General features: G+C 42.7%; 1 protein-coding gene across 1 annotated transcript in view; it reads right to left on the minus strand.

The window, feature by feature from the left end:
• Nucleotides 1–17,532, minus strand: part of LOC128422271 (1-phosphatidylinositol 4,5-bisphosphate phosphodiesterase zeta-1-like) — a 42,881-nt gene extending 25,349 nt beyond the window's left edge. Inside the window, exons 1-4 of the mRNA XM_053406061.1 lie at nucleotides 17,407–17,532; nucleotides 14,932–15,053; nucleotides 13,126–13,357; nucleotides 1,380–1,581 (exon numbers count right to left, since the gene is read on the minus strand). Of these exons, the coding sequence (XP_053262036.1) occupies nucleotides 1,380–1,581; nucleotides 13,126–13,357; nucleotides 14,932–15,053; nucleotides 17,407–17,419 (569 nt within the window). The 5' untranslated portion in view covers nucleotides 17,420–17,532. The remainder of the gene's footprint in view (nucleotides 1–1,379; nucleotides 1,582–13,125; nucleotides 13,358–14,931; nucleotides 15,054–17,406) is intronic.

A 17,532-nucleotide genomic window follows, 5' to 3' on the forward strand; every position in this document is an offset into this window, starting at 1 on the left:
TCACAACAGTCCTGTGAGGTAGGATTGTGACTTATCCAAAGCCACACAATAAGCAAGGATTTGGATGCAAAAATTCATTGGGCAGCATGATATTCCCAAGTCCCCAAAGTCTTGAGAGGACCAACTTTTGTCATTGCAAGACCCAGATGATATTTTGGGACATTTAGGATCCTGGGAGGCAATTTCAGAAGAATTATTCCTGCTTATGAAATCCACAAACTTCAGATGACTCTGAATTCCAAACTCTGGCTGTGTACAAACCTTTCCGGAGCAGGAACTGGGTGCACCATCTACCTCTTGACTGGAGGTTTCCTTGCAACTGTGAAGGGCTAACTTAATAACTGACTTGGATTGCCATTCTTAAATCTGTGGGCCCAATTCTGAGTAACCAATCCTGCTAAAGCAATGTGAGCTAAGGGAACCTACTCCTGCAAGCTGAGGTTTCCCAGCCACACTTTCTTCCAATGAAGCAGCAAGGCAACCTTGCTGCAAAACAGATGGAGGGGGAGAGAGACAAGGACCGGGCGCAATTATTGCCTGGGACAAATCACATGGTTTTGCCAATGGTGCCACAGTGATCTGCCATGATGCCACGGGTACTCATGGTAAAAAGCCATGGGATTTGTGCTTGCCACTCACAATACAAAATGCTAGCACCAAAAGGATAAGCAAATGGAGGAACAGAAAGGCCACCAGCCACAAGATTGTACACAAGATTTCCCATGCGTTTGGCCATAGGGCACACTGTAGGCACTGGGTGGGACGCCAAAAGGGGTTCAAAAGAGTCCCAAAGTTCAGAAAGCACTAAATCAGAACAAAAGAATAATTTTCTGCCATTGTCCTATACAGCTGCAAATAAAACATTTTAAGGGTGTTTTAAAAGCAATATACAATGTGACATTAGATGGCGATGGCCAGCCTTATGGAAAATGCAATGTATTTTTTTATTTTTAAGAAAACCATTTTTGAAGCAGTTTTTATATGTATCTATATTCCACCCCTATTTCAGTTCTAGCTCAGCCACAGACTTGCTTCCAATGAAGTCATTATTGCACCAGCAGGATGATGTCCATACATGCAATGGAACTTTCCTCCTTTGTACCCCCTCAATCCCACCAACTCTCCAGGGCAGATTTGTTGGGGGGGAGTAACAGACGTTCCATTGCCTGAGCGGAAATCATTCAATGAGCGCAATAATACAACCCATAGGTATTTTTCCAAGTTATTTTTTCTTCAACGGCTGCAAACATTTGTGTTTATTTTAAATATGGAGAAAGAACACCATTAGGAAACGCAACACACTTCTGCACAGTTTTGTTACTCCACACCCTATTGGCCTCACCTCTCCCCTGCCCTACCCCACAAATAAATGTACATACTTGGCGTAGCCCCACAGGTGACTTGGCCCTACAAGCTGGTCTTGTATCAGGTAGGTATTGTGTGACGATGATATAAAGTAGTCACACAATGGGAAGTTCATATCTTGGTAAACCGTCCGGTGCTTTTGTTTAAAGATGCTGCACTCTTCCGAAAGCATGTACCGTATAAAGCCTTCGAAGGTCATCTCCCTTTGGCTTCTTGCTAAAGTGGGAACATTAAAGGGGGGGGGGTAAAATTAAAACTGCTCAGATACCTCCACCGTGTTGTTTTTTTAATGCTGGAATTAAACAGATGTTGGAAATACTCACACTACGAATGTGTGCCCCTGAATTTCACCTGGTGCTTGGCTATGATCTGAAGCTGAACATGCATAAGCTGAATGCTTATTCATGCCTTTATTTAATGACACAACAATCACCAGAAGCTAGTGTAATGTGCACAAGCCAGGAACCAGACCTTAGCCATGTTAGTTCATGTGCTTAGTCATAATAAGCTCTGCTATTGTAATGTTCATTCTGGGGGAACCCGGTGGTTCGTCCAGAAGCACATCAGAAGATGAGGAGATCAGTCATGGCAGATCAGCGGCTCTGCCCCATTTGAAAAACGTTTTGGTCACCTTGACTAATCTTGCACTGCTAAGCCACAGGGAAGCACTTGGTACATTTGAGCGTAGTGGTAATCACTGGATGATTTGCAGTAGATCAGCAAAAGTTTCTGGTTCCCAGTTGCTTATCAATACCAGCAGCAAAAAGAATCCTTGATTTGACTCAGGTTTAAGATTTGTATCGGTACATGCAGGTCAACGGAGAGCCTAATTTCAACACGCTGCATTTAGATGTGCAGCAGAGAGCTTTTCCTACATTAAAGAAAATAATACTAAGCATGAGGTGGTCTCCAATCAGGAACACAGCATGCAGGAAAGAGAAGTTTAGCCCTTCCCACCCGATGAAAATCTTTGGCCTGCCGATTAGTTCAGTTGTCCCAATGGGAGCTTTTTCTAACCTCTGGGGCAAGATGAGGGTCCATTTCTGTGAGGATTGCAGCTGGGAAGGCAAGAGTTAAGCCTACCCTCTCTCTCCACTCTGCAGTCTTAATTAAAATCTCCCCCTCCCCTCCTAGCACAGAGTGTTAAAATAATACTAAATGCAGATGAATTTGCACCCTGTGCACTTAACATTATGGGAAGTTAAGCCCCACCCAGCCACCCAGTGTAATGGCACATGGGATTCAGTAAGCAGTTAGCTCCACCCCTTGAGCTGCCATTTTGCATGTGGCTCAGGTAGGTTCAAGTCAAAACCAGAGCAGATTCCCCAACAGAAGTCTGTTCATTCCTGTTCCAAGGTGCTTCCACACAGATTGACCGTGTGCTTAGACATAGACCCATATGTCAAGTTCAGTTTCTTTCACTTTCTCATTCTATCAGTCTTAAGCTCAAATCTCCACATTTCCACATCAGTTTGCAATTTTATCTTAGTTTTCAAAAAAAAAAAAGGAAAATTCACCAGCCTTTTAATGCATATTTTTCCTAACATACACATTTGCAATTTTGCCTAACGTACGCATTTTTGCAAAGCCATTTCCCCGAACGTAACACATATTTGTATGTTATATTTTGCTAATACGTGCATTTTCATGCACGTGTTATCCAAGTGTATGTATTATTATTATTTTTTTACACATTACATGGCTGGAGAAGTGCATTGCAAAAATCAGAAAGTGTGAATTTTGAAGGATGTTCTGGTTTGTGTGTTGTTTTGGAAAGTTTGTTATTAGGTATATTTAAATGCAAACTGAATCAAATTTATCCCACATCTCTAGATGTGACTCTACTGGTCTGACCTTAGCACCAAGAATGAACTGATAAACATGCTGCAGTATGCCCCACCCCAGAATCCTCCACATACAAGAATTAGCCAATTCTGTTTCTAATACATGTGGTGGTTCCTTGGCAGACCACTGAACATATAAAGGATTGTTGTAAAAAAGAACATATGAAAGTCACTGCTGTATTAATGCAATCCTTGAAGTCTACACCAGGTTAATACTGCTACCATGTATTTGTCATATCGCTGCTTAGAAACCAATGACACAATTTTTGTCCTATTTCCATTACAAAAATAAAAGCCTTTTCAATTGGATTTCTTATAACTAAACTGTATTAATGCTGTGTTTTCTGGTCTTTCCCCTCATCTTAAAACTTTCGCAGAAACCCAACTTCTTTGTTAATGCGCAAAAGCAATATTATTTATTCATTTGTTATGCATACACTCTTAATAAGCTATTATTAACTATCCACTCTTAATAAACTATTATTTTCTATCTATCCGTTACAAATCTTCAGAATACTCACAGCTGAAACTTCTCCTCCCCATGACTCTTTCCCTAAACTCCCATTTCAGCTCAGTTTCTTTATATGTGCTACCAGTTTTCATACTTACCATTAAGTCTCTCGTTACTTTTGGATATTACCTTTTCTTGGTGATTTCTTGTCTCATTCCAGTCTGGGCATTTTATTTATCTTCCTGTCTTCTCTTCGGTATGCATAAGAACTCTTCTTTTGTCAAACATCTCCAGCTTTTTACTCTATACTTCAGGGATGGGGAACCCGGGGCCTTCCAGATATAGCCAGACTACAACTCCCATCATCCCTGATCATTGACCATCCTTGCAGGGGCTGATGGGAGTTGGCATCCAACAGGTTCCCCACCCCCGCTTTACTCCCCTGAGCCGATTTGGCACCTCCATCACTTTCTTTAGAAAGAAACTAGCAGTCTTGTGCCCGGCGTTGCTCAGGAATTCTAAGAAACCAGAAAAATCATTGCAGTTCTGAAATCAGTGGTTAAAATCTGTGCAGTTTTGAAAGGCTCAGGGCACAATAGCAGGACACAAAATTGTGTCCAGCTGTAGTCAAAACCCTGCACCTTCATCTCAAGAACCACCATGCAAACTTTGGTTAAAATCAGTGCAGTTTTGAAAGGTTCAGTCTGCCTTCAGGATCCAAAATGGCACCCAACTGTATCCAGGCACAGATGAAAACCTCCTCCTTGACCTCGGGAACAATAATTTGGTACTGATATCGTAAGAGGTGTACAAATGCCCAGCAAACATACAAACAACTTTTTGAAATATATCGTAGATGCTTCAACTTGTATCCTTTTGCCGCATAACTCGCATGTGAAGGTGGTTATGACAGTGTTGCATCACACTCTACTAAAAATCAGGAATACAGTGGTACCTCGGGTTACATACGCTTCAGGTTACAGACTCCGCTAACCCAGAAATAGTACCTCAGGTTAAGAACTTTGCTTCAGGATGAGAACAGAAATCGTTATCCGGTGGCAAGGCGGCAGCAGGAGGCCCCATTAGCTAAAGTGGTGCTTCAGGTTAGGAACAGTTTCAGGTTAAGAACAGACCTCCAGAACGAATTAAGTTCTTAACCCAAGGTACCTAAGACATCAATATTAAACATACTTGCTTGGAAAGAAACCCCATTGAAATCAGTGGGCCATTCTTCCATGTAACTATGATTAGGATCAGGCAGTTCACTGATGTGTGTGTCCTTTCCTCTTTGTTGACTCCCTATATTGCAAAGCTTAATGATAAAACTACATTTTTGCAACCCAAACTGTGCTTTTCACTGTATTAAATGTGCTATTATTTTTATGATTCCCGCTCCCTCCTTTCCACCCCTGTGCCCCACACAAATTCTTTTATGATTCATGTCTATTGAAGCTGCTTTAGGCAGGGACCTGTTTATCCGACCCTTTTGTAAAGAGCTTAGTATATTTTTGGTGCTATAAAAGTAAGCAATAATAATAGCACATGTCATATGGAGCTATGAGTGTTCAAGGCTATTATCCAGGGTTCCGCCCACTACACCAATTGCAATGATTTATTTAAACGATAAATATCACTCAAACACAGAGGAAAGGGAATTGCTTCTAACACTATTAGACAAATAGAAAGCAGTTAACTAGAGTCTGGGAGTCACAATCAGCTCAGGATCCAAACAGTTAGTATACAGGTATACTAGAATTTGGGGGGCATTCTGTGGGATTTTTTTTTTCTTTGAAGGACAAACCTACTTACTCTTACTATATATCAAGCAACAAAGAGACATGAGGGGGGTGTTCTATTCAAGAAGCCTGTTTTATTTGTCCATGGATGCCGAAGAATTGATGCTTTTGAATTATGGTGCTGGAGGAGACTCTTGAGAGTCCCATGGACTGCAAGAAGATCAAACCTATCCATTCTGAAGGAAATCAGCCCTGAGTGCTTACTGGAAGGACAGATCCTGAAGCTGAGGCTCCAATACTTTGGCCACCTCATGAGAAGAGAAGACTCCCTGGAAAAGACCCTGATGTTGGGAAAGATGGAGGGCACAAGGAGAAGGGGACGACAGAGGACGAGATGGTTGGACAGTGTTCTCGAAGCTACCAGCATGAGTTTGACCAAACTGCGGGAGGCAGCGGAAGAGAGGAGTGCCTGGCGTGCTCTGGTCCATGGGGTCACGAAGAGTCGGACACGACTAAACAACTAAACAACAACAACATTCAAGAAACAGTCATTGTGATCATATAAAGGTGTTTCTGAGGGGGCACTGGGCTGTAGACCTCCTCAGAATCACTGTTCACCATAAGCACAGGAGAAAACCTAATGCTCAAATAATTAAATGTAACAAACACAATGTCCGTACAAATCCAATAATGGGAGAGCGGGGAGCAGACACATATCAATGCTGGATACACTCTAGAAACTTAGGTGTCTGGTTATTGCATATATGTCAGTCAGCAGTGGGTGGACCTTGGTGTGGTCAAAGTGTTCCCTCAGAAACTACCGTGGGCTGGCCAAATCAGGCCAATGGAGGACCCACAGGAGGGCTCCCATGGGATGTAGGAGTCTCTCCCAGGTGTGGGGCAGCCTGATAGTGAGGATCTGGTGTGGGGTTCCATCAACCTATGATCTCATCTCATCCATCTCTGCAACAAGAGCTGCAAGCCCCATCTCCCTCTGTTTCCCCCACCTGCCTCTCCACAGCTGTTGGAGCCTCTGACTGACACTTTCATAGTGCTGGGCGCACCACCCACCCCAGCACCATCAAACACTGGGAGCAGCTCTGCCTTTCCAGGTGGGAATGTTTTGCCGGTCCCTGCCACCTTTCAGACAGCATAGACACCTCCCCTGTCACCCAGATCTAGGAGGTGCCAAATAAGAAGGGAACAGAGAGTTCCACCAACTAGGACTAGTGAGAGACTGCGGGAACACTTACTGAACTAAGTTGTGCCCCATTCCTACATATAGGATAACAAGGATCAGTGTCGGGTCAACATTTATAGCTTTGGGAGTTAGAACACTTGCCTTTTTGTAGCTCTGTTTTGGATTGACTTTGTGTATTTCCTGAGGTGCCTTAAACTAGCAATGCGCACATGTACCGCAGTAATCTAAACATCAAAGCCTTTAGAAACATAGCTGTCAACTTACAGATTTGAAAATAGGGGACTAGCAGCCTCGAAAATAAGGGATCAGCAGCCAAAATAAGGGATTTTCCGGGCACAGGTATGTTCAACTTCTGAGCCCCTCCGAGCCAAAGGCAGAAAGCCCAGCCAGCAGCCAAATGAAGCCTCATCAATAAGGGACAGCAGCGGGACATGGCGCTGGGACTGTCCCGCCAAATAAGGGATGCTTGACAGCTATGTTTAGAAAGAATCCTCCTTCAAATCTTTGTTCTTCAGCAACTAGGGGCCGGGACAGAAACACCTTTCAGCTGAGGACAATGGTCCTTTCTTCGACAGCACTCCAAGGTGGAGTCAGAGATTCACTGGAGTGGTGTTTTCCTTCCTTCAAGCAACAGAAGGACTACAGCCTACTTGATGTTGTCCTAGTGCCTGCTCGAGAAACTTCTCTTCTGTATCAGGAGATGGGGGAATCTTTTTCAGCCTGAATGCCATGTTACTTCATTGGCAACCTTTGGGGGGGGCACATGACATTGTCGGGTGTGACCAGTAGGCAGAGCAAATAGATGTGACTCTTGTACAGTAGGCTATATTCCACCCATGCGAATACTAGAGGTTACTATGCATACACACAAACATACACTTAATCGAAGCAGGCAAGAGGCATTATCACAGCTCGTAGAAACAGTCAACTAGATAAAAATACTTGAGGAAGGTTGAGAGCATGACCAGTCAGAGGTGTGGCCTGGGGTGGAGACAGAGTCTGAAAAGAGTCGCAAGGGCCAGATAGCACTGTGAGGGGGGTCACATGATCATTGGGCTTGAATGATCATTTCCCGGGGAGCAATAATAGATTTCAATTGTATTTAGCAACTACATTGGCTCCCAGTACGTTTCCGAGCACAATTCAAAGTGTTGGTGCTGACCTTTAAAGCCCTAAACGGCCTCAGGCCAGTATACCTGAAGGAGCGTCTCCGCCTCCATCGTTCTGCCCGGACACTGAGGTCCAGCGCCAAGGGCCTTCTGGTGGTTCCCTCGCTGCAAGAAGCAAAGTTACAGGGAACCAGACAGAGGGCCTTCTCGGTTGTGGTACCCACCCTGTGGGACGCCCTCCCACCAGATGTCAAATAGAAAAATAACTACCAAACTTTTAGAAGACATCTGAAGGCAGCCCTGTTTAGGGAAGCTTTTAACGTGTAATAGGTTGTGGTATTTTAGTGTTTTGTTGGAAGCCACCCAGTGTGGCTGGGGAAACCCAGCCAGATGGGTGGGGTATAAATAAATTATTATTATTATTATTATTATTTTATTATTATTACTAAGCCTATAACCAAGGCTGAGCACATGCAATTGAAACAATTGTATATTTTTTTTCCTTCTGCATCCTTGCCTCTTCCTCCCCTTCTTCCTCTTTGCTGAATTTTAGACTGGAAGCTCATCAGGATGAGGACCTGTCCTCTTAAAGCAGTGTGCCTCCCAGATGTTTTGGACTGGGATGCCTACCGGTCACAGCCAGCATGGGGCCTGAAGCTGATGGGATCTGAAATCCAAAACACCTAGAGAGCACCAGCCAGGTTAGGTAAGGCTGTCTCATTGTCAGCACACTGATCAAACTAGATGGGGGGGAATGAATAAAAATACATTTTAGAGCACTTTGATATTTTATCACCTTTCGCACTGACAAAGCTTGAAAGTACAACTGCAGCGTACTAAAGGGTACCGAACAATAACAATTTAGATCCCTCAAGTCATCCTGTTAAAGGGTGGGGAAAAGACAGTTCAAGTTAAACTCATTAGAGTTTTTGAACATCGGAGGTCAGCAACCTATGTATTCCACAGGGCTCTTTCTCACGGTAGAGACCATTCTAGCCTTTGGTGTGCTGCTGTTATCAAAACTGCTTTTGAGACAGAAGGAAAAATATGTGTCTTCTCAGCACAAGGTGGAAAGTAGCTACTTCCTAATCCCCAAGGTAATCATGATTCTAATCTCTGAACCTGGATTAGCATTCACGCAAAAAACAAAACAAAACAAAAACTGCCCCAGAAAACCAAAAAAGATGATTTTCAAGTTCTGCGCAGTGTACTAATATCACATGAATAGGGAATTTGGCACCTGGGATACTATGTAGTTCTAAAATGATCTTTTCTACTTAAAATGTTTCAAGCAAACATCAAAACAAGGTTTTAAGGCCTGGGGCTGCAATCCCATGCAAATTAGCTGCCCTACAGTCCAATCCTAGGTATGTGTAGTCTGAATTAAGTCACAGTGTGTTCAGTGGGTCTTCCTCCTAAGTCAATGTGCATAGGAATGCTGCAAGCCAGTTAGATATTATTATAGAGTAGGGGAAAGAAACCTCTGGCCCTTCAGATGTTGTTGGAATTCAGCTTCCATCAACCCCCCAACCAGCACAGCCAAGAATGATAGGAGCTACAGCCCAGCAAGATTTGGAGGGACACAAGTTCCCCACGCCTGCTACAGAGAACGAATCTCTTAGGCAGCAAACCTATGTACACTCATCCAGGAGAAAGTTCCATTAAATAAGACCTACACTAATGTGTCCAGTTCTGGGTACCACAGTTTAAGAAGGATATTGACTAGTTGGAAAGTGTGCAGAGGCTTCAAATATCCCTCCATGATCATGTTGCTAGTAGTACTGAATAGTTTCAAGTGTCTTTAAAATGAGTTGAAGAACAGAAGAAATCTCCTCTAATATAACTGTTACCAGTTTAGCAACTCAGGTAAGCAATATTCAGTGCAATATCTGTTTGTGCTGTTTTGCAAAAACAAACTCACCCACTATTCCTCAAAGTGCTGTAAATGCACAAATGCCATCCCAATTAATGAGGTCTTCAACAATGAAGAGGTAAGAAATTCAGAGCGTTAAAAATGTGTTTATTTGTGGGCAGTGTTGCTTTTTGAAAATCACACGGTAAAGTTATGCTGTAACTAGAACACTATAAACTAATATTTTAAAAGCTGAGAATTGTAACAGAGAAATTGTTTAATGCACTCATTATACAAGGCAAGACATCAAATGTATTTCATACAAGATTAGTAGACTATTTAGCTAAATCCCATCAACCAACATTTAGCTGTTTTGTGCTTTTGTTACCAGTGTTTTATCAAGTTGCATTTGTTACAATCTAAACAGATTCTAAAAGGTAAAATTATCAGTCAGCAGGCTAATGTAGGAAGAACAGTCCAAATAAGGTTATCGTCATCATTTATCATTAACTGAAACAACACATGCATGATCTCACTTAGTATCTGAACGGAACATTTACTCACATGATGCATACAAATTAGTCCTGGTTTATTCGAATTATAAACAACTTATCTATTTTAAGACTATCCAAAGAATATAAGAATAATGCAAAAAGAACTACAAACAATAATAAAGCAGAAGCAATACAAACAATTATTCACATAGTCTAAGAAAATAGGAGAATGCTTAGACAGTTGTACAAATTGATCTCATGTTATACAAACGGCAATAATCTTTTGCTTATGTTTCAATAAAGAAATATAAATGTACATTTTTTCCTTGTTTTTTTAGGTTGCGCTTTTCTTTCTTCCAGAAAGCAACAATGAAGAATGTGATAAATTGCCACCATAATCTGATGAATTAACACCATCTGTGTTCATACAAACATGCATAAGAAAATACAGTAGGTGCAGTTTTGAAGGCTTTACACTTAATTGCCACACTCAGAGAAACAACACCACAGCAGAAGACTCCATGCCTGTTAGCCAGGTGGGGGGCAGGGAGCTGGGTTTCCCTAAAATTCCTCAGCCCACCCTATTTATCTATCTATCTATCTATCTATCTATCTATCTATCTAATTATACAGGAACATTTCTGCTTTTTTTCTTACAGGTACAGGTGCTATTATTTTGGGGGTACTGCAGCAGTGAAATCCGCTTACCACAAAAAATCATGTTACGAGATCCAGGAGGGAGACTTTTTTAAAGGAGGAAAAGAAGCTTGACAGGTCAATTTGTTCTGAGGTATCTAAATTCACCAACCGCAAACTCAGAAGGTAGGCGGAATTTTCCAATCTGACAAATGAGGTTAAAGGTGCCACCACATTGCCTCTAAATAGGAGTTGCTGTTCTCTCCCCGCTCTCTGGCTAGTATATCCAATGAAGAGCAAAGGCTAAAGCAGGGAGGTGGGATTCAGGTGTCTCTGCTTGCTAGGCCAAAAAGGAGTCAATTAATGGAAGCAGCAGGATTAAAGGGGTTGCATGCTAAGCAAATGGTCTCTTGGTTGGTTGGTTGGTTGGTTGGTTGGTTGGTTGGTTGGTTGGTTGGTTGGTTTACGTGCTCTGCTGAGAGGTGTGGTGAAATTAAGTTATGCTTTCCCTTGATTGAGGAAAATACAAATCCCCTGGTCTAAACCACTGAGCTTCTTGGGCTTGCCAATCAGAAGGTCGGCGGTTTGAATCCCTGTGACAGGGTGAGCTCCTGTTGCTCTGTCCCAGCTTCTGCTAACCTAGCAGTTTGAAAGGACACCAGTGCAAGTAGATAAATAGGTACCACTGCGGCAGTAAGGTAAACAGTGTTTCTGTACACTCTGGTTTCTGTCATGGTGTTCCATTGCGCCAGAAGCATGCTGGCCACATGACCTGGAAAACTGTCTGTGGACAAATGTTGGCTCCCTTGGCCTGAAAGCGAGATGAACGCTGCAACCCCATAGTCAACTTTGACTGGACTTAATCGTCCAGGGGTCCTTTACCTATTCTCACCGTGACCTCAAAGCAAGCATTTGTAAGCTGCTTTGCTGGAAATAAATCTGAAACAGCAACTCCTGTTACAGGTAACATGGTGGCACCTTTGCCATAGCACTCGTGAATTAGAAAGTATATTCAAGGAGAGAGGCTAGTTAGCTATTACATTTATATCCCAGATTTTCTCCAAGGAGCTCAAGGTGGCAAGCATAGTTTTCACCTGCCTCATTTCATCGCACAACAACCCTGTGAGGTAGGTTATGCTGAGAGGCAAGAACTGGCCGAAGGCTACACACAGTGCACTTCATCCCCACGTAAGGATTTGAACCATGGTCTCTTGGGTCTTAGCCCAACACTCTAACAGCTACAGTACACTGGTTAATTACAGCTATAGCTTACAAGAGTTTGTCCCAGCCTGGAAATGAGAACAATTTGAATCCACTATGTAAAATATTAAAACATCACTTGGACAACTGTAAAAAGCTAGAAAACTTAAAATTGGAACCTGAGTCGGCAAAATTCCTTATTAAAGAACGACCATCATTAGCACAGTTTGCAGATGGGCTCAAAAATTATGGGCCTGCATTTCCCAGAGCTGGCCTTTTGGATGAAGCAGCACCAATAATTTCAAGCAGAACTGCAATGCATCTCATTAACATCAGTTTTTAGGTCGGCAGCAATTGTTAATGTTACAGTGAACATAAAGCCGATCTTGTTCTTAGGGTTATAACATGGACATGACTAAAGCATTGCTTTTGGATGAACCTGTTCTACCTTTGCAGCTTCGAAGACAAGAAAACTTTTGTTATATACTATAAGAACACTCCCATTGTAGCTTATTCCTAATAGTAATGGGTTGTTGTTCTTGAATTATTATTATTATTTACCTTTTTTTGCAAAGTGGTGGCAAGAAAAGCAACAACTGTTGTTTGCTTAGGAATTTTTTTTTAATGTAAGTAAGTTGCAATGTAAGTAATGTAAGTAAGTAATGTAAGTAAGCTGCAAAAATCAGGGTTAAATAAAAAGAGTTTTTAGTTTGATTGTGAAAAGGCCTGCAGACCAGATAAACTGCCCAACCTCTACTTTTCTGATGTCCTCACCAAAACTTTTAGGCTGGCTAAGGGCCTGGGAAACTCCGTTCTCGTGGAATCCTGAATGATGCAATAAGCATGGGTAGCACTTATGATTGGATGTGGAGGGCAAGCCTCATCCACCATTGCTCCCCCATTCTCCACCAAAAGATAATGGCTGCAGAAATAGATGTCAGCCCTGGTCTTCATTAGATGTGCTCATAACGGTGCAGGAATCACAATCTCAGGCACTAGATGGAATGCATTTAACCTCCTCGCTATTGTTGGAGCTGGCTGAATGTCCAGGGCAGACAATAAATTTAGAAAACTGACAAGCTTTCTGCATAAAAACAACATTTTCTCTTGGGAAAACAAAGGCTACATTGCGACTGTCTACATACTCATTATTACTCATATGTTCAATATCATTACCAACACACTAAAAGCTATGGTTCCAAACTAATTAAACTGTAACGTTAAAACTTTAGTGTACCTTCGTCAATGGGTTCAAACTTATTAATGAGTGACACAGCTCTTGCTTCATTAACATCAAGTTCAAACTGTTCCTTTCTAAGAAAGTCACACAGGTTTGATACTGTTAGAACTTTTTTGTTTGGCGAGTAGCTGCTGAAGAGTTCGTGAAGTTCCGGTCGGTGCAGAAGCGTTCGATAAATTGCCCTAAAATCTTCCATGGTAATAAGTCCAGACTTCTGTTTGTCATTTTTCTATGTTAAAAAAAAGAAGAGTTGGCAATAAATATAAATAAAGCACTATGTGGCAGTATTCACACCAAAACGATGAGCACTTTGACATAGTTTGAAGCTTTTCTAAGAAACACTCACTAATAATAATAATAATAATAATAATAATAATAATAATAAATTTTATTTATATCCCGCCCTCCCCAGCCGAAGCCGGGCTCAGGGCGGGTAACAACAATAAAATAGTACAACATTCTAAAATCATTTCATTATAAAATTAATTCACTAGAGTCAGTCTGTGAGCCTTCGTGATTGTGAGGGCAAGCCAGTAGGGGAGTGAAGTGAAAAGTGAACGGGCATTGTTAGGTAATAATAATAATAATAATAATAATAATAATAATAATAATAATAATAATTTATTTATACCCTGCCCTCCCTGGCCAGAGCCGGGCTCAGGGCAGCTAACACCAGTAAAATTACAATAAAAACATAAGGGGGGGGGGAAGAAAAGAAAGAAAAAAACCCAATTTAAATTATGGGTCAAAATACAATTTAAAATGCAGCCTCATTTTAATAGTAGCCCATAGATCAAAACCATAAGGGGAGGGAAACATAAGGGTCAGACTGAGTCCAAACCAAAGGCCAGGTGGAACAATTCTGTCTTGCAGCTCTGTCCTGCGGAAAGATGTCAAGTCCCGCAGGGCCCTAGTCTCTTGTGACAGAGCGTTCCACCAAGTTGGGGCCAGTACTGAAATGCCCTGGGCCCTAGTTGAGACCAATCTAACCACCTTGCGACTTGGGACCTCCAAAGTGTTGTCATTTGTGGACCTTAAGGTCCCTTGCAGGGCATACCAGGAGAGGCGGTCCCGTAGGTACCCGTAGGTTACATGCTGCACCTTAAATTAAAATCTGGGACCTAATTTAGTTACGTTCACATAGCTGAAAAGCAGATCTAGAAGAATAAGTCTTCAGTTTGACCTCTTCATCTCCCATCCTATATGCCAATTACTGGCTTAATCAGAATAATTAAAGGGGAGAGAGAGGAGCCCAGCCAATTCATCCACTTCAAACTCATGTTATAGGGCTCATCATCCGATCAAGCCTCTCTCCTCTCAGCTCTCCATCCTCCTGTCACAGCCATTGGAATATAAGACTCCACTGGAATATAAGAACAGCCATAATCAGAAGGGAAACAGTATTGAGTGTGTTTTTTAAGCTTCCAAACATCTCTGTTTCTAAGACCATTAAGGGCTCTAGAAGGCAAGCGTACAGAAGAATTAAACCTCTCATGTAACTATACGAGGTTCAACAGGTGAGACAGATGTTACCAACCCATCCCAAATGATCAATAATTGGTTTCTGAAAAGGAAACACTACCCAAGAAAGAAAGAAAAACCAAGGGCCCTTGCTCATGGGTGAAAAGATAGGTCCTTAATTACACAGTAATAACGCAACTTGCCTAGAAGCAATACATTTTCTGCTCTTAAAGAACTTTAGTCTGGAAGTCCTGTTGGCATGTAGTAAGTTTACTTAGACAGCTATGGTCCACTGACCACCGATACTACTATATATTCTTAATACAAACATGGTTTTCTCACCTTAAACACCTTTTTCACATGAACGTAGTCGTAACTGACGTCAAACTTATTTAGCAGTTTCAAGGTCTTATCTAGATTGATCTTGCCATCTCTAAATTCATCAAAGATGAGGTCCATGAACCATGTACAGAAAAGCAAATTAAGGAATTTTCCAGCTAATTTTGGCATTCTCTCTTTTTTTCCAGTTCAAAAAAAAGTGACTGATGTTGGCAAGGAGCCACTATATGCTTTTTTCCCCTTCTTTTTTTTGCAAATGGCCCAGTCCATTTCCCACTTGTGAAGCAGGAGCTGGGGGCAGAATTAATTAGATCCAAGTATTTTATTTAAACATTGTTGTGGATCAGGTTCTAAAGATGTCTGCGGAATAGCAGCATTCCAGGCAAAGGATCCCTGCAAGAGGAAATTGTTCCTTTCATGGGAGAGGTGACAAATTCGCCCCTTCTATAAACATAGTGTGGCATGTGCGTTGAAACAGGGAACCTTTCCGTAGACTAGAAACAACACATTTCTGTACAAGTAGATGAGACTTCAGTGTATGAAAGAAGAGAACTCTACAACAGAAAGCTGGTAATAAGGGAAAGCTGGCGAAGGAGGGGAGGTCATTTTGGAGAGTCACTTCGCTTTGTGGCTGGCATTGTCCCCCGAAAGGGAACTGGGCTCAAGTGCTTACTGTGTACTTGCATCTGGGCGTCTTAGTAATGTAACTGTGGATAAGAAACTCTCAGCTTTGGTTCTCCCTTTGTTTAAGAGATTGGGTTATTTACCTACCCTTCACCCTAAAGTCGTAGGTGGCTTATTGTTGTTGTTGTTGTTGTTGTTGTTGTTGTTGTTGTTTGTTATTGTTATTACTCCACCTTATTCCCATTCTAGGACTCAAGGTGGCTTAATTCAAATGCTAAGTTAAAAAATGGTATAAAACAATTTACCATATTTTTCGCTCTATAAGATGCACCAGACCACAAGACGCACCTAGTTTTTGGAGGAGGAAAACAAGAAAAAAAAAATTCTGAATCTCAGAAGCCAGAACAGCAAGAGGGATCGCTGCGCAGTGAAAGCAGCAATCCCTCTTGCTGTTCTGGCTTCTGGGATAGCTGCCCAGCCTGCATTCGCTCCATAAGACGCACACACATTTCCCCCTTACTTTTTAGGAGGGAAAAAGTGAGTCTTATAGAGCAAAAAAGACGGTACATGTTACAATCACAGAAAAAACGTGGATCCTAAAAATTTACCAGGTTAAAGGGAACTGCTACTAGGATTCCACTGCTTGCTTGTGGAATCTCTCCCACTGGAGACGTCCTCCTTTGGGTACCCGTCATAGTCTTCAACATTAATATACTATATTATCATTCTGCTGACCAGGCAACTTATTAAATGCCATGTGTGGGAGGAGGTAGCTTGTGACAGGTTAAGTTCTGGGGCACATTATCCGTTTGAAGAAAGCAGGGAGTGGGCTTTACTGAGGAAGCAGGGAGCAGCATCCCTCAGGCAGGCACCCCCAAACTTGGCCCTCCTGATGTTTTGGGACTACAATTCCCATCCTCCCTGACCACTGGTCCTGTTAGCTAGGGATGATGGGAGTTGTAGTCCCAAAACATCTGGAGGGCCGAATTTGGGGGTGCTTGCCTCAAGGTCTCATGGCAGGGGTGCAGTGGCGTAGCGTGGGTTGTCAGCACCCGGGGCAAGGCAAGTAATTTGTGCCCCCTAACCCGTGGATTTGCGCCTCCTAACCCGTGGATTTGCGCCCCCTAACCCTAACCCCCAGATGTTGCGCCCGGTGCGGCCGGCCCCCCCTGCACCCCCCATGCTACGCCACTGCAGGGGTGTATGGACAGCTAATCCTACTTGTGTTCTCCCATAAATTGTTCATTTATGCTTGTTCTTTTTTAAAGGAAAAAAAATGCACAGAGTGATTGACATGTTTCCCAGGTGCTCCAAGAGAGGTGGAAAGCAGGGTGCAAAGCTCATGGTGATCTACAGTAAGCCTGCAACTTACCCCCAGGGATCGCGCCAAAAGCCAAAATTGTGTCTCGTCAACGACATGCTGGGTGAAATGGCGGGTGGCATCACCAAAGTCTTTTAAAAAAATTTAAAATTCAAAAAAATTTAAAAATTCTAATCCGCGCCTAAAGCTGAACGCACCCAAGTTGAATGTGCATAAAGTTGCTGGCTTACTGAATTTATTCTCTGTTTATGTCTGGGGAGCAGGGTGCCAACTAGAGTAAAATATTGGCCTAGCCTGCATAGCCGACCACATGAAGCAGCAGATGCACACTATTTGAATAATGTTCCGTCAAAGATTTGGGGGGGGTGTCAAAGGAACCTCAGACCCTAGGAGTTGGTTCCTATGCTGGGGGGCGTCTGCTGAGGACCCCAAGGAGAACCTCTTCCCTCATCTCTCCATGGGGGCTTCTCGCCCCCTGATTCCACGACGGAGTGGGCGAAGTGGCTCCCTTCCCGCGCCCCTGAAGGAAGGATATTTATTCTCCATGGTGCTGCTGCTGCTGGTGGTCCTGCCTCCTCCGCCTACTCTTCGCGCCTGTTCCTTACTGCGATGGTCTCAGCAGCTCCCAGCGCGGCATAGCCCGCCTACCCGCCCGCCCG

Source organism: Podarcis raffonei, chromosome 10 (assembly GCF_027172205.1).
Source record: "Podarcis raffonei isolate rPodRaf1 chromosome 10, rPodRaf1.pri, whole genome shotgun sequence".
Lineage (NCBI taxonomy): Eukaryota > Metazoa > Chordata > Lepidosauria > Squamata > Lacertidae > Podarcis > Podarcis raffonei.